This window comes from Euprymna scolopes, chromosome 38 (genome assembly GCF_053919585.1).
Source record: "Euprymna scolopes isolate OS-2025 chromosome 38, ASM5391958v1, whole genome shotgun sequence".
Lineage (NCBI taxonomy): Eukaryota > Metazoa > Mollusca > Cephalopoda > Sepiida > Sepiolidae > Euprymna > Euprymna scolopes.
Window position 1 is genome coordinate 18,613,898 of NC_136519.1, and position 23,212 is coordinate 18,637,109.

The 23,212-nt window shown below is 33.1% G+C and overlaps 1 protein-coding gene across 4 annotated transcripts in view; it reads right to left on the reverse strand.

Annotated features, from left to right (window-relative positions):
- Window positions 1-13,500: 13,500 nt before the first annotated feature.
- The window catches only part of LOC145263080 (uncharacterized), a 78,079-nt gene continuing 68,367 nt past the window's right edge, over window positions 13,501-23,212 (reverse strand). For all 4 annotated transcript variants that reach the window (XM_080119955.1, XM_080119953.1, XM_080119954.1 and 1 more), the window contains exons 16-17: window positions 21,333-21,529; window positions 13,501-16,794 (exon numbers count right to left, since the gene is read on the reverse strand). In XM_080119955.1, coding sequence (XP_079976081.1) covers window positions 14,686-16,794; window positions 21,333-21,529 — 2,306 coding nt within the window. In that variant the 3' untranslated portion in view covers window positions 13,501-14,685. The remainder of the gene's footprint in view (window positions 16,795-21,332; window positions 21,530-23,212) is intronic.

Below are 23,212 nucleotides of genomic sequence, written 5' to 3' on the forward strand. Positions count from 1 at the left end.
TGTAGATGCTTTTGTAATGACTGAGTTCTTTTTACAGGGTGAGGGTGCTGGCCTCATGCCCAACCTTCCCAGAAGATGCGTACAGCATCTAGCATTTCCAAATGGGTCACACATCTGGTACTGATCAGGCTCAACGTTGCTTAACTTCGGTGATCTGCCGAGAACCGATGTGTCAACGTGATTGTGCCGTACACATCAATTATTATTGCCAATTCATAATTTCATAAATACTACACCTTGCATAGAATCAAGGTTGACCACACGGTAACTTTCTCATCTCTATACTTAATAAAAAGTTGACTCCACCCCCCCTCCTTCGTACCACTTTTGACAATATAGGAAAATGAGGCAATTCGTATGCAAATCTATCAAATTCACCATTTCCAGTTAATACTGTGTTTTTACACAGACACACACTGTCACTATTCAATACGTTACAATTTATCCTCTTCAACTCATTTTTTCAAATACATAATCTCACATAGGTAGTAGGAAATATTTTGCCGTCATTAAATTAAGCCCTACCATGGAATCCGAAGTCACTGGGTCTTTTTATTCATTGCCATACATGGACACATGCTCACCAAAATAATTATTTGCATTCTACATATGTATTGTTGGACTAAAAACTTGTATTAACAAATGCTCCCCTTCTAGTCTTAGTTTAACAGAATGACATAATAGTTTGCAATCAGCTTTTCGACATGTACATTAACATTGGAACCAGTCGCTCAGGTTTGTATTTTTGAACATTGAAAAAACATTCGCAGTTTTGTTTTCAAATGCTTAACTAAACAAAAAATTCTAACGTAACTTTTCCTACTTTCTCTTATTTTCGAATATAAAAAAAAAATAAAAAATCATTATTTACATAAACACAGGAAAGATCAAACCTTTATTACACACTGTTCAATTTTTTCCTTACTTTTTCGCCATTCATATTTCCCCTTAACACTTTTCACCATTCATACATATGAAGGCCCAGAACAGCAGAAACCTAGCTTTTTTTCCGCTTTAAATAAGCTTTATTACAAACGTTAAAACAAGATTCTGTATCACTTCTTGGCATCCATAAATAAAGATCCTACACCGATTACTATTACGAGTCATACTATTATTATTTGTATTTATTATTAATTCTATATTTTGTTACGCAGAAAACAATATCTTTTTACAGTTTTATTTCTTTTAAAACAGTATTTACGTTCATCTATCAGTTTTATAAAAGTCTAACGTAAACATTGAACTTATACAGACGTGCACAGACTGCAGTATTTTTGCCGCCGTCTTCCATATAAAAAAGTAATTATTCAGACTAATTATTTTTCCTACGTAAACATGGAATTAAACTTGGAAATCATATCTAGAAGTAGCATGGTTTATATATATATATATATATATATATATATATATACTGTGTTTCATCCACTCTAAGATTCTTCAGGCTTATGAATAAATAATAAATAAACATGCATGTGCATAAACTATCACACATTATCTAAACATAAAAAAAAAACCTAACCTAGATTTAAAACAGGTCAAGACACTAAATATCCAGGCTAAATAAAGCACACACAAAGAATCAGGTCAACCAGAAGTCAAATGGGCCTTTGTTCTGTAAGTGCATGTTCATTGGCTGATAGGAAGGGCACAGTGGATACTAGAAAGCTGATTGGCTAACTAAAATCTCAATAGAAGGTGCGTATATAAAAACGACAGACAACCACAAAATTCGAGTATAAGCCTGAAGAATCCTAGAGTGGATGAAACGCGGAATATTCAGTGTAGCTTAATCGCCATATATATTTTATAAATTACTAACTAGCTCTATTTACGTATTGAGCACTTTTGAAGTAAATACTTATAAAGTATATAGTTATGAAGTATATACGCATAAATTTATACTTTCGTATATTAATTTTATGTGAGTAAATGAAGTAATTATATATATATATATATATATATATATATATATATATATATATATATATAGTGACATGAGAGTGCAACTAAGTCATAACGTGGGATGGTACGAGAAGCTCCTCTTTTTGAATAAAATAAAATACACATCAGGTGCGCCCGAAAGCCAAATCACAATATTATGAAAATAAACGAATATTTTACTTGTTTGAAATTTATAATTTAAATATATTTTGGAATCAAACTCCATCTTCAGTATTTTGTAACAACCCCCCCCCCTTTGTTTTCTTTCTTGCCATTTTGTAAAGTTGGAGAAACAAGTCAGTTAATAGATTGTCTCTTATAGCATTTCAAAATACAAGCGCTAACGATACACAATACCTGCACCAATCACACCTTAACCTCGTCGGATTCCACCCGATATGATAGGTGTTCTCTCGATCGTATCTCGTTACAAGTTGGTCTGTTGATCGTCTTCACCCACTGTGTTTTCATGGTGGGGCACTTTGCCTCTCGACTGAATCGTCTCCTACGCTGTGTAGGTAGTCTCCGGGTACATCAATCACTCCGCTGGTCCTTGCGGCTTGCTGCAAAATGAAGAGTCCTCACCACAAACAAACAGAACTCCGGTTTATAACAATAACAAACTATTTATTAATTTCATTACTTCATAACAGTTACTGTCTAAATTGAGGTGACTTACTAGACCAGACCAGTAAAGTCACAGATTTCCTATTAACACAGGCTTGTTAACATCATATCAGGGCCTGGGGGCTCCTAAATCGGGAGTGCTTGACCAGCCCAGCCGCTCAGCTTGCTGGCTACAACTCTTCTCTTTTTAGAATTCCTTTTTCTAAATCCAACCCCTTTTCCCACCTCTCCTTCAGAGTGGTTACAAACACCCTTTATTTCTTTTTCTTAGAGCTCATCTCTTCCAAACCTCAACCCCCACCTGCAGTGAGGTTTTTACTTATTATCAAATTAGGAGTGATTAGTCATTCCAGGTCCAACAATGCCTGGCGGCGACCCCTACCTCCTTGACCCCCATTCTAAGCTGTCAGCCTTAATCAGCCAAGAATCTCTGGATCTCTTCAAACCTCTCAACAGAGGTTTAAAAACAACCTTTCATGTTAACAGATATATAACGACAATGAGGTAAAAACAATTATTATTTGTTTTTTCTCTTTCTGACAAAATCCCATAGACATTCCTGTTTTGTCCCAATCAGACATCAACACCCTCTTTTCTGCCCTCTCTTCCTCTATCCCGTCCAGTCACCCCCCCCACCCACTGCAATATGCACCTCGCTGCATGCATTCATGACACCAAGTGTCATATGCCAGAATGGTGCATTGATTACGCAGGGGTGTGAATTCTGTTATAGAAGCGTTGTTTTAATTTGAATAAAATAAAATATGCATCAGGTGCGCTTGAAAGCCAAATCACTACGCAATATTACGAAAATAAACATATTTTACTTGTTTAAAATTTATAGCAAGAAAGAAAAAAAAAAGATGTTCAAAATACTGAGGATGGAGTTTAAATCTGAAATATATTTAAACTATAAATTTCAAACAAGTAAAATATTTGTTTTATTTTCGTAATATTGCGTTATGATTTGGCTTTCAAGCGCACCTGATGTGTATTTTATTTTATACAAATTAAATCAATATATATAATGGAACTCACACCCTTGACCCTCTCTTTGTTTGTTTTTTTAATCACTGAACAATCCCTTTCTGTAGTACGAACAGTTTTAAAAGCTAATACAAAAAACAGTCCAAACAGAATCACCCCCCCCCAACCCCTCCTGACCCAATATAACATTCCATCCATTCTATCTTCTTGCACTTTCTTTCTGAAGTGAACAAGAAAAAGAAACTAATTCAGGGAATGTTTTAATGCAAAGCCCAAACATATGATAAAAGCCAAGCTATAAATTGCCTATGTGCCATGATCCCAAACCAACCAATAGAACTGGAATAGATAGAGAAGGGTGAATTGAATACAGACTTGACCGCCTTGCACAGTGGTGCAAAGAAGTGATATTTGTATGGCACAAGGATACATGTGCTGAGACTAAAAAGAATATTTTGCATGAGATAAAGAAACCAATGTTCGATATTTCGAGAACTATTCATCAAAAGAGCCTGCAGGAATATTTACTCCCAAAAATAAACAAGGTTAATCCCCCTTAAGATTAAAAGCGAAGATACTGATTTCCCGATCTATCACAAAATTACTGGTCGATGAGAGAGAGAAAGCGACTAAAGAAGACACAAGCAAGAAATGTAGATTTATATTACCTTTTAAAACTCTTTGTAATTGGATATCGCACATATTATCCAGCCAGGTATTTTACATTTTATATATCCCCCCCCCCTTCTCCAAGAACTCTCCCATCCTCCATGGGACTCTCCAGTTGATTCATATAACTTTTTTTTTTCTTTTTTAAACAAAATAATCCTTTCTTATAAACGAGAACAAAGGACATAAAGAAGGGAAGATAGCTCTTTTAACCTATGAGAATTGCATGATGCTTATTGTGTAATAAAAATCATTTTGTATCTCTAACCCCACAGTTGTGTTCTTTCGTGTTGCCATCCATATGCTCCATGCCATTATTTCATGATGCTGCTAATCAGAACCAAGTTGTGACCTATATGGCCATGTATTTATTGTTTGGTTATTTTCTTTATTAACACATTACAAGAATGTGGGGAGGTATTGTTAATCTTATAGTTATAAAGTTCTGCACGAGGGGGGGGGGGTATTTCCCCCGAATACCACTCCCTTCGTATGGTATCGTAACAATATATATTTAAAAAAAAAAAATAAATAATATTAACACATACTTCTTTAGAATACAGACTGGGCTTAATATTTATATTATTGCTACAAACAGGGCTTCTGTACTTTCACCTAATTTAATTTTTGGCACATTCTACCTTTTCTTATTGTTTTTTTTTTTTTTTAATTTATACTAAAAAAAAAAAAAAATAATAAATAAATAAAATAAAAAATGGAGTTGTATTTATTTTACCTACATATTTGATGGGGCATTAACAGATACTTTTGTAAAATACGGACCAGGCTTTATGGCTGATCTTATTGCCATGGACTGCGCTTTTAAACAACATTAACAGATACTCATACAAAATTTAATAAAAACGTACCATAAACAACTCGACTTCTGACGAACTGTAAGCACTAGTACCCCCCCCCCAACAAGCAGCAAAATTCCACCCCTTCACAGTTCAGATCCCTAGATGAAGAGAGCCTTCTACTCCAGTAATTTCTTCCCCAGAACTGCTAGACTTTAGAATTCCCTTCCGGGTTCCTACTTCCCCAACTGTACTGACATGCAGAAGTTCAAGTGTAACGTGAACTGACATCTTGCTGCCCAACTCCCCGCATAGTACCCCTGTAGCTTATGTCCCTGATAAAAAAAAAAAAAGTTTAGTGACAGTTGGTGCTGGCACTAAATTATATGCAGTGTTTGTTTTTTTTGGTGCCGGTGACTTTGGTATTGTTATTGTTTTTATTACTAATAGTATTATTTTGCCTTTCTACATTCTCCCTATTTTTTTTGTTTTCAATGGAATTCATGGTAAGTTTCCATTTGTTGATGATAGTGATTTTAGTATTAATATTTCTACTACTAGTACTATTCTTTTTTTCCTTCATTTTTCATATTTTTGATTTTTATTTGTTAGAAATATTCTGGACTAACATTTCAGCTCAGCGTTGCCCGGGTGTTTGGAGGTGTATGTTCAGCAAAAAAAAAAAAAAAAAAGCTGTCAATTTTTTAAAACTTTGACCCTTATTAAGACCCATTAAAATTTATTGTTTTGGGCTCAAATCAAGTTATTAAGTTACATACATGTCCAAGGAACCTATATCTAAAATTTCAAGTGTTTAGACCCAAAATTGTCAGGAGTTTGTAGAGTTCTCAAAGGTCAAATCGTTGAACTTTGACCCCTTAACAGACAAATTTCTGGCCGAAAACTGATCAAAGACTTTCCCAAATCTCAGTACCCTTTATATCAAATTTCGAGTCTGTAGACTTAAAATTGACAAAGTTATTGCGTAGGGAAATGTACACACACACAGACACGTTCACTTTTATAGATAAGATGTTTGGCAATTTGCATAAGTGAGTTTATTATAATTTGTTACATTTTGCACACTTTAAGAAGAGAAGTTCTCTTTAAACTCTCAAATATTGGATGAAGTTAACTTTGATTAACAAAAAAGGGGGGGGGACCTCACTTCTGCTAAACCTTCCAGAAGAACCGCTTTTTTTAAATACGAAATCTGCATATATTAAAAATATAAAGAAACCGACTAAGTATCTCTTTGTAATATATATTTGATTGAATGCAATAATTGCCTTTGGTTGGGTTTACCAGTAGATCTTACCGTTCAAATGCAGTTCCAGCTGATGTCTCATCTGATTGCGAAAAAGTCATTGAAGAAAACAAGAGTTTGTTGCTTTGTCTCCAACACATCCTAGCACTGTGACCAAGAGATGCACACACACACACGTTGAAATCTTCACAAATGCAGTACTGTACAAAGATTTGGGGGGGGGGGAGGGGGGGTAAAGAATCGATTCTGAAACAATGAAAATTGGCTTTCTGGTTGATATTGCTGTTATCAACAATGGATTTTCTACATGTGTTCCAGCCTTCTTCAGGTATATTTTATTTATGTTGATCTTGATGTGCATGTTGTTGATTATCTGCGTATCGTAAACAATTTTTATCTACCTAAATGTATAACTTAATTATTTTTAATGTTTTTTTTGTTTTTTCTTAATGCCAAATCCTGTAATTTTGGAAAAAGTTTTTCTGCTTCAAGGTTTTATATCTCCAAATAATTTTTTTGTTGTTTGGCTTTTTTTATATAGGAAAATTGTTACTTTTCTTTTAGACTTTCCAGAAGAGGATTGAATTTTGCAAAAAAAAAAAAAAAAAAAGTTTAGTGCATTTTAGATCAGAGCAGATATCTTTAGACAGCCTGATCTGATAGCACTAGGATAAAAAAAATGAAAGATTTGTGTGGAGTGAGACATGAACAGTTCAACCTAATTACAAAAGTCTTTGACAATGCAGAGCGAAAATGTTATATTCCAAAAAAAAAAAAAAAAAAAAAAAAAAAAAAAGTCACATAGTAATTTTTTTTTTGTAGTTTTTTTTCTTTTAAATTATTTTTAGCGCTTATAATAGTAAATCAGAAACATTTCAAGGCTAATTTTGATCTTGGTACTTCAAATTGAGTTGCGTTCCTTTATTTAGTAAATAAGGAAGATGAAGGCAATGTTTTTGCTTTCTAATAAATTTTTTTTTTTTTTACAAAAAAAAAAAAAACTACTCGATTAATTTGTTGCTTTTAGAATGACATTTTCATAACGTGACAAGTATGTACATCATAAAGATGTTTCTGAATATTTTAATTAGGTTAAACTCTAGACTTGCAACAAGGTTTCATATTAAAATTATATTGATACTAAAAGAACCTGATAAGAAAGGTCATATGTAAATATGGGGAAAATATAACTATCAATAAACAATAGATGTGAAGCGGGTACAAGACCCGAGGAAAAAAAAAAAAAAAAAATCAATCTTAGTTACACACTTAAAATCACCAAGACATTTTTTATATATATTAGAAAGGAATCTTATGCAACTTATAAAATTAATGTATTTTCTGAATTTATTTCCTATCAGCTGAAGTACATTATCTCTGGCGAATAAGATTGCAACTGCAAAAAATTTGTATTCATTATCTTTTTTGTGATATATTTTATAGAAAGAACATTTTAGTGTTGACCATGAATGCTGCTAATTTCCTTTAGATTGTAAATCAGATTGTCTGACAGCAGATACCTTGGCAATCCATAACAAGTGACTCAAATTCCATCAGAAGCAGTTACATATAAAACTTTACATCAATATAAAAATATTCCGTTAACTAAACCAAATTTTCTATTTTAGTTAAAACTAATTGATGTAAAAAAAAATTTTAAAAAAAAAATGTAAAAATTGTGTACACGTTTTCATTTTTTAAAAATCTTTTTTTTTGCATAAAATAACCAAATCTTATTTATTCTTTCAATGTTTTGACATTAATGAATTAAAAAAAAATAAAAATTACTTCAACATTTTACATGAAATCCGCATTTTATAATACTAAAAATAAATTCAAAACATTTTATTTTTCAAAAGGAATAAATCAATATTTCATAAAATAATACAAATAAATTCAAAAAATTCAAACAGTTTAAGCAAAAGATAATCATGTACTATTCATTTTTGTAAAAGATATTTGAAAAAATTAAACTGTGTAAAAAACTTTTACATTTTCTTGTATGTCGGTTACAAGAAGTTCAATTTACAAAGTCGAACAATTTTATATAAATGCACAGTTTTTGTCTAACACCACTTCTGGTGGATTTAGAGTCGCTCTTCTGGATCTCTAATATCATTGCTTGCACCTTGGCACCACGGAGGCTTCTATCTTGGCGCCAAAATCACCAGTCTTGGTCATACCTGTGGCATGATGCTGGTTCCAAGTAATTCTAGACATTCCACTCTTTGCCTCCTCTCTTTAAAAAAAGAGTGTTAGCTTATTGTTCATCGACTAAGGCACCTCCTTGCCAGCATTTTTAGCAGGTCAAAGTGTTTCTACTTGTAAGTGCTGACTTTTCAATCCCACTTTCTGACCCTTGTGTCACATTTCTTACTGTGAGAAATAAATACTGCCTTTGCTAGTTACAATGTCGGATTAAAAAGTCACACACAGGAATAGTATAATTCATACAAAAGAGGAATTGGAGATCTGATAAAAAAAAAAAAAAAGACAGGCAAATAGGGAAGGGGGTGGCTTTGTACACACACACACACACACACACACACACACTTGACCTTATTTTGAGCATTATTGCATGGAAACGGTAAGCAGGACAAAACAAGGATTCAAAAGGCACAAGGAAATTTATAAGAATGCAATTTCACAAATAGACTCACTGCCCCTTCAAATTAAAACTGCACATTTGCTTTGAGTAATGAAGATTTGAAGTTGGTTTTAAGAGTCCCCTCAGAACTCATGGGCATAATAAGAACGGAGACTATCATAAACCAGTAAAGTAAATGTTTTTGTTTTTTTTTTGTTTTCTTATACTGAGCAAAATGTTTCACAATGTGTATTACTCGTATGTGTATAGCGACAGAATTGTCTTATGGAAAACTTAGCAATGACAGAATTTTATGCGATACTTATTTTAAAGGAAATATAATTAGTTGATCGTTTTCTCTATGCTGGGCTTTTTTTTTTTTTTTTTTTGCATATATTTATAAAAAAAAAAAAACATGTGACATACAATTTGCTGATTTTTTTTTCTCTTAAATATTAGGTGAAAAAAATAAAAATAAAGTATATGATGATATCAATGCAGTAGAATTTTTAAACGACTTCTCATTAAATAGAAAAATATTTATTTTCCTCCATAGAAATATATACATTTCATTTCATACACAACAAAAGCACTCAGACCGAGAGAAGAAAAAAAAAAAAAGTTTAATAAATAAGTAATAAAATGCAAAAAAGCCCTTTAAACTAAAAAAAATGTTGTCTTTTTTTTTTTATTATTATTGTAATTGTGTTAAAATAATCATTGAAGAATAAACATGCAATTTCTAGAACTAATCAAAAAAAAGAAAAAAAAAATTATAAGATTGGCTACCATTTGAAGGAGAAATATCGTTTGGTGGGAATCTTAAAAAAAAAAAAAAAATTGTAACATTGAAACAAGCTTATTTATTTTATCCACATTATTTTAGAATTGGAGAATCACAATTAAAGTTTCTTTGATTCTTAACAATTCAAACAATTTACACAAATAAAATTTAATATCTCAATATTTTTTTTTTTTTTTTTGAGATGTGAAAGCCCATTGGTCTAATTGATCAGGTCTGATACGAGGGGGTTGATAATCCTGTATAGATGTGTTTAAGTCGGGTGATCAAATCTATTGTATGAACCAAAAAAATTCAAATTCTTTGATGAAATTTAATATATAATTAATACCTTTGTGTGAATTCTTTTTCTATTCAGGTAATATTTTTTTAAATCTACCAATTACGGGGATCAAAAAAAAAAAAAATGCAGTAATGGGACTTTCTTTAAATAAGTTTTTTTTTTTTAAATGTTAAAACTTAAATTTATTGATAATATTCAAATTACAACTACAAATATATGGGGTAATCATTTTCATGGTATGTAATAACCTTTTCTATGTAAATTTTCTTTTCTGCCTCAACAAACAGGCCAGACAAAACATCCTAGCAGATCCTAACCTGATGGCGTTTGAAATAATTGGGAGAAAGCATTTGATCAAAAGAATTACAACTTTTGAACTTATAACCAAGGCTATCAAAACACTAAACATTAAATAAATTCAAACTATTTTTAAAGATATCAAGTTATATAAACTACCTATAAAATGAAAACAATGAACTATGAAAATTTATCAATTTCATTTCTAATATTAAAACAGAAGTTCAATATGAACTTTAAAAGCTACTTCAAGATAAATTTGGAAAAAATAATGGATTGATTTTTTTTTCTGAATGAAAATGTTATTTTGAAAAAGAAACAAATGACAGTGAAAAAAAGCCAGAAGTTAAATTTATAAAATCGAAATTATTTAGTCAAAATGGCTGAGGATTAAGTTGTCATTGCACAATTACCCAAGCTTCAAAATCAATCCACTTACTTTGAATTGTTTTTTGTTTTGTGTTTTTTGGCTGCAATGAGACGGCATTTTCCACTTTGGCCAAATTATTTCCCCAAGTTTTCTGCAAACGTGAACACGCTCTGAAAGAAGGCAATTCTTTACAGGCATTTAGTTACTTTAAATTTTTTTCAGCTTTTTTTAAATTTAATTTTAAACATGCAAATATCAACTTAATGACACCTCCTGTTCTAAACTTTTTAGACATATATCTAGAGACAGACACACACAACTAAAATCATGCAAAAATAAATTTGTTATATAAGAATGTAAATGAGCCACAAAGTTATAAAAATGTTTAAAATAATTAAAAAGCAGAGATAATCCTAGCACTAAAATTTGTCACTTATTTCTTTACAATGAAGAGTTACAATCATGCTCAGACATTTTTTCTTGCGATTTTTTTTTTTTTTTTTTTTTAATGCAAGATGAAATAAAAACTGGACAAATTTGTACTTGTGCTCTATGTTTTGTAAAATTATGCAATAAGAAATAATGAAAAGAGAAGCAAAGAAGTTGATATACCAAATAGATTCCATTGCATTCCTGGTGGTCGTGTATACTCCTCGTAAAAAAAAAAAAAAAAAATGGCGCATATGGGTAATAGGAAGCGTCGTTCTTGTTGAACCTGTTATAAGCAGGAGGTGAGCAGTATCAAAGCAACAAAACCCAGACAAACAAATACGGAAACTACAACAAAACCGCACTTTTTTCTTTTTTTTTTGCTGTTTTAGCAAACACTCTTTTCTTTGTAGGCATTCATTCTCCATTTTCGATGGATAGCAGATTCAAAATTAAACCAATTGCAAAAATCAACAAAAGCAATGACCAAAAAATTATTAACATAAAAATACATGAAAATAGGTGACATCAATATTAGGTTTAATTTTTTACATTTTGGAATCTCATTATTGCTGCAATACTCCCAGGGAATTTTATTTGAACGCAAATTAGATCATAAAAAAATAGAAATGGAATGTTTATACAAATGCAATAAGGTTCATGTCACCCAGATATGATGTGAAAACATGATTGCATCTGTGCAACTATTCAATTTCTATTTTTATAATCTTATTTCATTGCTAATAATAATAGAGTATATTAAATAGCTTAAAAGATTGTTTAATAATATACTCAACACGCCAGACAAAAATAACTTTTCAAAGAAAACACAGTCTGCCAATTAAAAATTTATTTTATATCTAAATATACCAATATTAATCCAATTTTGAACTGCCATCAATCTCAAATGATTTCATTCAGAATTAAACAAATGTAAAAAAAACTACTCTGGGTTTTTTTTTTCTTCCCAAGAAATATTTTTTCCTTTTCTTTTTTTTTTTTTTTTTTTTTTTTTAAATCAACTTGGGTTAAGAAGAGAAACTGAAACACAAAAAACATTTTTCCCAGCATGCAACAAATTTTACCAGAGGGATTTTTTTTTTTTTTTTTTTTTTTTTTTAAGATTCACTTGATAGGATATTAATAAAATCAATCAGCATTGATTATGAGAATGGTTTAATGATCAGACCAACTACCACATACAAATTACTTTGGTGTTGAAGCGGTTAAGAACCATTGAATGGCAGACAGTCAGCCAATCCAACCATCTCATCTGCTTTCAGCAAATCAACCGTTTTTTTTTTAAGTCTTTTTTTTTCTTTTTTTTTTTTAATATATATAATTCCTCACAATTTCTTGCTCCAATTTTTTTCCCTTTCATGTGTAGAAATCTTTAGAAAAAAAAAAATTCAAAAAAAATAAAAAGTAAAAATATGATTTACTACAGCAGTCTTTCTTTTTTTCTCTTATTGTTTTTTTTTTTTTTTTTAGTTTAAAGTTAAATTATATGCAGACAACAGCCAACCACCAATAACAGTTACTGTTGGGGGCAGTCATCTCTGATTTTATTTAGCACAATTACAATCAATGAGGCAACACGTACCTGGTGCTGGGGTCCAATTGAACCCCAGCACGTCTCCTGAGTCCGCACCCTGATCGTCACCAGGCATGATGCGTCTGTCCCTGTGTGCATGCCCTCCTCGTCCGTGTGCTCCATGTATCATACTGACAGCTTCACAAATACTAGTTTTACCTACCTTTCTCACTCCAAAAACTCAACAAGATATAGAGAACGTAAAAGGTTCATTAGAAAAGTGGGCTGAGGGAAGAGGGAGAACCTTCCCCTCCCTCTTTTTTTTTTTTTATATGCACTGCCAAAAGAATTTTCAAATTTTATTTTATAATAAAAAGAGGCTCATCTTAACATTTTACGATAGTTTCATGATAAACCCAATCAAACGCGTATTCTTACCCCAGACAATGTACAGACACAATACACTTTGACAAGAATATCTACCGTAAAACTTACACAAAAAGTTAAGATAAGCCCTTTTAATTATTAGTTATTGTTATAAAGCTCTACTTGAAAGATATTGAGTTCTTTGTGTGTGTGTGTAAGATATGCTGTTTTGGATTGGACCTGTTCCAATTCAGAGAAGTTAATTTTTTTCATGCTATTGATTTTATATATATATATATATATATATATATATATGAGATAAAAATGAGGAGAATCAGAATATAAAAATTAATTTACAATTCTTAAATGTTATCTGTTTGAAAAGTTTAAGAATATCAATCCACCTCCAAACCTCCAGTACAGCAATCCACGTGGCAATACAAAATTAGAAACTTCATTAAAACCCAACATTAGTTTTAAAAGTAGGTTGGGTAATTTTTTTTTTTTTTTTTTATAACCCACCCGCCCGACTTTTAATTAGTTTTTTTTTTGTTTTTTTTTTAATTAACAATCAATAATTTACATCATTTAAATGCTGTCATCAATAGGTTAGGATGATTTGTTTCTTTGTATGCATGTAAATATTTCTTTTCCCCTTTCTATTAATGTACACTATAGCTATTATAGTAAGAGTGAAATACTGCAGAAAAGTCTATTGTAATGTTTTTTTTTTTTTTTTTTTTAAATAAACTTTTCTTTTAATCTTACATAGTATTAAATAAACATCTAGGGGAAAAACTATTTGTCATGAAACATCCCCCCCCCCTATATTTTATTTCTATATTATACAATTAAGATTTTATTCTAAGGTACCTAGGTTTCATGAACTGACTAATCTAAGGACTAGGAAAAAAAAAATCTAAACCATCATAAAAGTGGCTCAAAATAAAAAATTTTTTGTTAAAACCTCTTTGGCCTTACACTTTTTTAGTGCAAGTCCACAGTTCAACTAAAATAAAACAGCAAAAATATAGAAAATTTTTTATAGTGTATATACTTGTTACAGAACGAAAATGTCATTCCAAAAATCATGTAAATTGATTAAGTAGTTTTTTTTTTTCATAAAGAAAATCATTTTCAGACAATTTTAAGCAATTAATGTGAAATTGTTAACATTACAAGGCTGATATCACAAGTTATAATTATGGTGGACTTATCTGCCCCCCCCCCTTTTTTTTTCCAAGATGACGATGCAAGAGAGTCCCTTTTGCTTTCCCATAAAACTTGATTTTTGCAGTTAAAAATAAAACTACCTGATCAACTTACATGATTTTTGGAATATGACATCTTCATTCCTTGACGGATACATACAAAGATTTTTCAGTATTTAAAAAAATATTTTTTTTTATTTAAGTTGAACTGTGGACTTACACCCTTTTTCCGGTTCGTCCTTAATCTTGTCGATTAATAAGACTTGGGTACCAGCATACAATGAAATCTTAACTGCATAGTATGTAAATAAAATATATTTTGCTCTCGTAACACAGCTAAGCACTTAAGTTTATTTTTTCTATCGATAAAAGATATTAATTACATTTACAAAAAAAAAAAAAAAAAAAGTCTGCGTAGTCTAAATTTCTTAATCTTTACATTCTGAGAGAAGATAAGAAAACTCAGTGTATGTGTATGCATGTATAAAATAAGATTTTGTGTCAGATTATTATTATTATTCCATTTCAACTTGTGTTTTTCCATTATCACCATTATTATCCTGTACAGGAGGTTCACAAGGTTCTCTTACTTCCTTTAACGTGTCTACCATAGGGGTGATATCTTCATTTGGAGCTACTTGTTCTGAAGGTGAAATATGTTTTTCTGCCTTTTCTTCTGTGTGTGCAATAACATTATCTGAAGCTATAATACATTTTTCAACGGGTGCAAAGTCTTCTGAGGGCATGGGCGCACATTCCTTAGTTGGAGTAAAATCTTTTTCAACCAGAGTGTTTGGTCCCGTAGAGCCAAAGTCTGTTGTAACAGGATTATTGTCAGCAGGTGGTAACTCTGTCGCTGGCGGCCTAAAGTCTCCAAGAGGGGAAACCTCAGTTTTCAGAGTGCCGGGCGGAGAATACTTCTCTTGGGAAAGCAATGAGGGATTTTCAAATTTATCAGTGGCCAGTTGTTGTGTTTGTGGAACATCGGCTTTAGCAGCCATATTTTCCCCAGGAGGACCTATATCAGTCGGAGTTTGCTCCATGGGTACAGGACCAGCTATCTGATCAGAAACCGGTGGCATCTCGGCAACTTCCGAAACGGTTTCCAAAGGTTTGGCAGGATTCAATTGGGAGACATCCATAGGAATATCGACGCATTTATCATCGGCATCACTCCATCGAGATTTCCGAGGACGATCTTCACGATTTCTAGGTCTGCCACTTTCTGAACCCTCTCGGGTGGGTTCACCATGTCTGAACCGGTCTCTATCATCATGTCGAGTCCTGTTCCTATCGTCCTCGTGTCTCGAGCGTTCTCTACGATCCCGCTCATCACCACGCCGAGACCTTTCCCGGTCATCCTCGCGCCGTGGCCAATCTCTGTCATCTTCACGCCTAGGCCTGTCTCTGTCATCTTCGTGCCGTTGGCGCTCACGATCCTCATCATAAAGATGCGGATGTTCACTATTTTCTTCATCTCCATCAAATCTATTGCCACGTCGTCCACCTGGACCGCCTGGATCTCTATTATCCAAAACATAACGACTCCTATCAAAAAATTCTTCTCGTTGATCAAAGTCTCGGCGGAACCGCATACCAGGACCTTGGTCTCTGGGACCGGGCCAACGTTCTCGACCCATCCATCTTTCACCACTGGGTCTTTCATTTCTCGGACCACCAGGTCCAAATGGACGAGGAGCCCTTTCAAAATTACCTCTTTCAAATGTACCGTTTTTAGCAAAAGCGGCAGCAGGAAATCTGCCATCAGCATCTGGCCTTGGGGGCCGTAACATAGCCCCCATTGGACCTTGAAATCTGGGAGGGGGTCCGCCAGGAAACATAGGTGGGAAACCTCGTGAAGCAAATCGAGGGTTCCCAGGTAATCCCATTCGGGCTGCTGTAAATCCAGGTGGCGGTCCCTCAACCCCCAATCCCCGAGGACCAATGCTAATATTAGCAGGCATGCCTGGTATTCCTATTGCCTGTCTGTTAGGGGGTCCAGTCAAAATGTGCCCATTTGGTCCAGCCAACCTGAGCTCAGTTGGAGGTCCATTCATGCCGGGCCGTGGTCCCATACCAGGAGGTAAGTGAGGACGAAGTCCTAATGCAGGATTAGGGGGTGGTCTTTGTGCCAACATTTGCTGCAGAGCAACAGACATCGGGGGCATCCCAGGGGCATGCATTATTGTTTCAGGAGTTAGATCGGCCTCCTGAGATCCAACTTCAAGCGCCATATCACCATCTTGCTCTTCATTCTCGGACGCCCGTTTTAGCCATTCCTCTTTGTTCTTTTCACCATCTTTTTCAACACTTTGCAAAGTCATATTTGGATCTATGGGCGGTCTAGCAGCGGTCACACCCCTGAGGGCCTCATGCATCTGCATGCGGAATGTAGGACCTGGCTGAAACGGGGGTGAAAAAGGCCTCGGTTGTTGCCTTAGTTGGGCAGTAAACATTGGTGGTGGCCGTGGTGAAACATTGAGGCCTCCGGTAACCGTCACTGGATTTAAAGAATTCTGGATACCCTGTGACAATTGGACAGCGCCGGGTGGCGGTAAAGACGGCATGGATGGGTTGGACATGTTCGATTGAGCCACAGATGTCAGGACGACTGTTGGAGCCATCTGGTAAATAAAAAAGAAAACAAAATTTAATAAAATACAAAGAAATTAACTTGGAAACAAATACAAAAGTAAAAAAAATTTTACAAAAAAGGTTTAAAAAAATGCAGAGTTTTTTTTTTTTTTTTATTAAAAGTCAAAGTTTTTGCACTTTTTACACAAAATTCCATGATGTTTATTAACTGATGCATATCTTTTTTTAATGTGATCATTTCTTACAGAATAACATTTTGAAACAAAGAAGAAATGAAGAACTCCATATACTTTTGTGTTATAATACTTAAAGAATGACAGCTATTATAATTAGAGCTAGGACAATAGCATATTCTTTTCATTGTTTTGACTAAAGTTTGTATCCATTGATATCATGTTTTTATATAGAGTGATGTGGTTCTCGGTTGATTAACTGTGTCTGTGTCGGATATATACTCGAGAGTCAAAACAGTGAAAAGAATATTCTGTTGTCATAGCCGTAATTATAACAGCACCTGGGGAGAAGAGTTCACAAGTGATGAAAAAATACAACAGTGATTTTTAGAAATTCTATTATGTTAATGCAGCAGACGTTCATACACTTGACAATAAACGTTTAAAGGAAAATAGAAAGTTAATCTTAACTCTCACATCCCTTCTTTCATCCTTATATTCCACAAGTAATGTTTCTGACAAAAGGGAAAGAATTACTGCTTTCTAGATAGTAATCTATTCATGTAACACTTATTGTGGTATAGTTTGTTTTTTTACATTAAAAATTTTTTTTTGTCTTAAATAGTTTTTTTTTGCCTTATATATATATTTTTTTTTGTCTTTTTAACTCCTTACATCAAGTGGCTACATATATGTTTAACACATATTCTTTCTGTTTGTAGGTCGCGATGTCTGTGTCGTTGTCCAAACTTGCAAACATATACATTTATATACATAATCCTTACTTTCAATTAATATGCTGTACTTTAAATAGAGGTAATATTTTTATTAAATTTATTTTGCATGGCTAACGCAATATCCTGTTGATTACTGCTTTTTTTTTTTTAAATTAAAACATCATACCATTATCAAGATCCATAGACTAATACTCTCGTTCACAGAATTACACCATGCAGGCCAGAAAAAAGAAAAAAAAAAAACTAGACTTTTCATTGACATTGGATGTATATCATCAAAATATATCCAATTTAAACAAATAAATTTGTTTAAATTAAAAAGAAAAATAAATAGTGTTGCTTTTTTTAACCTTCTAAACATATTCATATACATAATTCTTAATTTCAATGTGCAGCGCTTCAAATGCCAGTAATATATATACACACATTATCAAAAAAAATATGCCAAGAGTGAAAGAAAGAAGAAATCAATTTTTCAATATTTTTTCATGAATTTTTGTTAATTTTACCTTAAAATTTCTATTTTGCAGACCATTATTAAAGCATATAATAAGTGGAAAAATTAATCCTAAAAATAGTAAGACCGCATCTTGGCGAGAATATAAAAAAAAAAGACGAAATACAGGATTAAGGCAGTCCAAAATAACTTACAAGCAGATTTTTGATATTTTAAGAAAAATGTGAAAACATCTTTTTCTGTAGTGAAGCGAATTGATCAAAGGTTTGAAGTGGAACGCTTGGTAAAAGGAACATTTGGATCTGGTAACCCTAGAGCATTCACTTTGAAGGACGACCACAGGCTTAAACTAACTATTTTGAAGGATCGAAAGAAAACCTGTTGACCATAGCAAAGAATTCAAAACAGGAGCTAGAAATTCTCCTTCTAGATATACAATATCTAGATGAATAAAAGAAATGGCATTTTCCTCTAAAAGGTGTGCAAAGAAGACATTTTTATCTAAGAAAAACATCAACGATAGAAATAGATTTTTCTCATGTTATGGCAAAAAAGATACAGACTGGTTCAGGAAAGTTTTCTGGTTACATGTATCAAGATTTTGTCTTGTTAGTGATGCTCCCGAACGGTGCAATTGAAGAACTGGAGAAAGATTTGCCAAGTTGCATAAAAACGACAGTTAAAGAAGGGAATGATGGGGGGGGATAATGGTATGAGGAACTTTTACTGCGGCATGAGTTGGGGATGTGAGAAGTCAATCAATGCAAAGGAATACATAAGAAACAGGACTATTACCAAGTATCCAGAAGCTGGGAATATCCCAGGACATTATTTTTCAATATGATAATGCCCCTGCACACATTGCTAAAGTCACAAAAAATGGTTTTCTGATAATTCAATTGATGTGACATTTTGGCCAGGTCAAAGCTCCGATTTAAACTCAATCGAGAATATTTGGTTCATAATATCTTGTGCATTGGCGAGAACTTTTTCAAACAATGACAAACTGTGGGAAGCTGTGAAAAACTTTGGTTAAGAGCATGTCTTAAAGGACTGATCACTTAAAGAAATCAAAAGGGAATGCGATTTCATCCTAAGCATTTATTAAAGTAAATGTCTTGTTCTGTGTTATTAGTCTCGTTTAAGTTTCCTTGTTCAATTGTTCTTTGTTCAATATAGCTTTTAGTGCAATAAAATGTATAAAATTTGTTTGCCCCACTTTTTTTTGCTCACGAGTGTGTGTGTGTGTATGTATATATATATATATATATATATATATATATATATATATATATATATTTGACAAAACAATATCGTAATAGCTTAAAAATCAAAAAAAAAAAAAAAAATACTTGAGGCTAACAAGATATGGAAGTGTTAACTACTAAGATTAAAGCTCATTATCGAAACATGAACAATTTATACACAAACATAATCACAACATCACATTCTTTTCTAATTCCTTTGAATTCCACTTTAATCTTCTATGTACATTTTTAATATTCCATAGTCAAAACAGAAAATTCTCTTAAGGTATAAAATTAAATTAAAATATGGAAGCCATGTTAAAAACCAACGTTTGCTATTATCGAAAGTAGCAAATTTTTTTAATCAATTCAAATTTAGCCGTTAATGAAACTTGAAAATCTGTTTCAAAATGTGCGAATATAGAAACTTCCGAATCAGATTTTTTCATTATTACCAACCTTTTGTTATTAAATCTATTCTGGTCAAATGTGCACGGAATTTTCATCTTTGACTTTAAAATATTTGCCACTAGTGCATTTTAGGATTTAATGGCAATTTATTGCTTTCATTTTTCAAGAATACCAAGGAAAAGGCAATAAAAGTTCTTATAATTATAAAGATTATAAATTTTAACAATTATTTTGATGTATTACAGAAGTTTCATTTTGTAAAATTGTATTTTTTTGTAAAGTCATACCTTTTCATAGAACTATTTTCATTTGTTTCAGGATTTTTTTCTTAAGGAAACTTGATTAAAAAGCTGATTTTAAAAAATCATACATTTTCAAAAAGGTTCTTTTCTTTAAAAAAATGAAGTACATTTTCATATAAATACAAAAATTACTGTTGCAATTTATTTTGAAATTCTAATTATTTTATACAAAATAAATCTATTTTTATTCGATAAATGTTCACATAATTGTGTTTTTAGTGTTTGTTTGCCAATGTTATGCAAAACTGAATTGTCTCCCCTTGAAATTCTCCAAAATGAAAACAAAAAAAAATATCCTCCAATACACAAGTGCCAAATATTTTTGTTTTAATTGTCCTGTTGTTAGCCTGCAACACTGGAGTGATTACTTCATTGCTTAACCACTCCAACCAAACCCCCCAACCATCCCAGATCACTGCTGTCTCTTCCGATGCCCAAGACTTATCACTCTTTCCATAATGAAGTCTTGAACACCATCCAAAAGATGAAAAACAATGAAGCAGCTGGTGAAGAAGGTCTTCCATCTGAAATCTTCAAACATGCTTCAAATATCCTGGTTCCAATTTTACACTAAATTATTGCCCATGTTTGGGAAACCGAAAAACTTCAAGACTGAAGCAACACAGTCCTGCTTCCCTTCTTCAAAAAAGGAAATAAATATGTCTGCAGTAATTATCAGCTTTATCAATATCAGCGCAAAAATCTTCACCATCATCTTATTAAAGCGGTTTCAACAACATAGAGACACGTACAAGACCCAATCAACGCAGATTTCCACCCAGGCTGTGGCTGTAGTGACCAAATATTTACCCTCCGAAAAGTGCTTGAACAGCGCTGGAGCTACCAGCAGAAAACCAACGTTTGCTTCATTGACTTTGCTGCTGTTACTGACTGTTGATTGTGGAGCCCTTTGGAAGGTTATGAATGCCGACGGCATCCCACAAAAGCTGCTCAACCTTATTAGGGCCTATTATCACTCCACCTGCACAAAAGTGCACATATGCATCAGTGATTGGCATGAAGATTAACGCCAATAAGACTAAGCTTCTGACTGCTGGTTTCCCTCCAAGTTGTCCTCAACACAGAAACCCTCGAAGAGTCGGTTAGTTTAAATACCTTGGATCCATCATCACGGCGACAGGCCAAGGTGAAGATATCTGATCCTTGACTCCTTTGGCCACCATCTTGGATCTTTATATAAAAAAAAAGATCAAACCACAATTTAAAGAGAATAACTTACAGATGACATTGAGATTGTCTGAACAGGAGGTACAGGTCTTGGGGGTAAGCCTTGTGCTTGACAAGTTGCAGGAGCCATGCCCATTGGAGGAGGCGGCGGAGGAACTCCAGTGGTTGGAGGTCGTGGCATTCCTGGTGCAATTGGCATCATCAGAGGTGGCATCATTCCACCAGGAGGAGGAATTTGCATCAGCATCCCTGAAAAGAAATCAAAGTAGAGTTTTACAATAATGCTAAGACAAAATTACTTCATTAATAAAACAAAAAGTTTCTACAAAATATGAGGAACAATATACAAAAGTTTATATAATATCAGTAGGTATCTCTAAATAATTGTTTTTTAACATACCAAAAGAACTTGTAGGTATACGTATAGTGCTGCAAGCAGTGAGGGGACGGGGCTAAATTTATCTTTATATCAGATTAATACACGAGTTTATGGCAGTTCAAAGTTATCAAAAATTACATTTTGTGTGATACGGAATGCAAAGCCAACTTAAGCATTGTACAACTGAAACTAAGAGCGTCAAATAAATGAAAATCTTTACACAATGTTCAGTAAAAAAAATCTTTATAAACATACAAAGTGCCTCAAGTTTCTAGATTTTTTTCATATGCGCAATTTTATTGATAGTATACATATGAAACTAGTCCCCTTTGAAGTAATCTTCTCCGGCTGCAATACACTTGTTGTACCGTTCTAACAATTTCTGGAAGGTCCCATAGAAGATCCCTCGTGTGAGCGTGTCAATGACCCTCATCACAACTTCTTTCATCTTCTCAATTGTCTCATAACGACAGCTTCAAGGTTTTCCTTGAGTCACAGGGAGCAAAGTCTGGACTATAGGGAGGGTGAGGAACTGTCTCGATGCCCATCTGTGACAAGGATGGAGTTGTGGACTGGTGCATTGTCCTGGTGGAAATGCCACTGACCAGATTTGAAGAGTTTTGGCCTCTTCCGTCGGAATCTTTTACTGAACTCCCTTAAAACCTTGTTGAATGTCTGTCCAGTGGAAACCCAGTGCAGATCATGCTTGTGCCATAAAAAAGGATAATCATAATTTTTTGGATAGATTTGCTCTGTCTGACCTTCTTTGGTCTGGGAGAGGCAGCATGTTTCCACTGGGAACTGTCTCTTGGTCTCTGTGTCATGGCAATAGATCCAGCTTTCATCATAGGTCACCAGAGCATCGAGAACTGCGGAATCTGAATTGATCAGCTCAACCATCTTCCTGCTATCATGACGTCTTTCTGTCTGATCTTCTATGAACACCCGTGGGACAAACTTTGCGCAAATCTTCCACATCTTCAATTCCTCATGAATAATTGTGTGTACATGTCCAATACGGACATCAAATTGTGCACTTATTGTCTCGACACACATGACGGTCTTTATCCATGAAATTCTTTATTTGGTACTTGTACAGTTTAATCAAGACATTAAAAAAATGAAAATATCGAAAAAAAAAAAAAGGTTATATTGTACGTATCCATTTTGAACTGAAGATCTCCAGAAAAAAAATTTCACTTCATTTGATTTTTTTTTTTTACAGCATGTTGAAGACAGACATCATAGATTTTTTTTTTTTTTTTTTTTAAATTTTAGAAACGCCACAGGGAGATAACTCCAGTTAAAGCGCCGACACTCCCTCCCCATCTTTAATACTAGCTTTCCTTCCTAAAAATCAAACCTTTTGCTTGGTATCATAACAAATTGTTTTTTCGCTGTAAAACAAAAACTACTTGATGAAATTAAGTGAAATTTTTTTTACGGAGAACTTCATTCCATAACGGCTAAGTACAATTTAAACTTTTTTTGATATTTTCATTTTTTAATGTTGTGATTAAACTGTAAAAGTACCCTTAATTTGGTCAATCAAC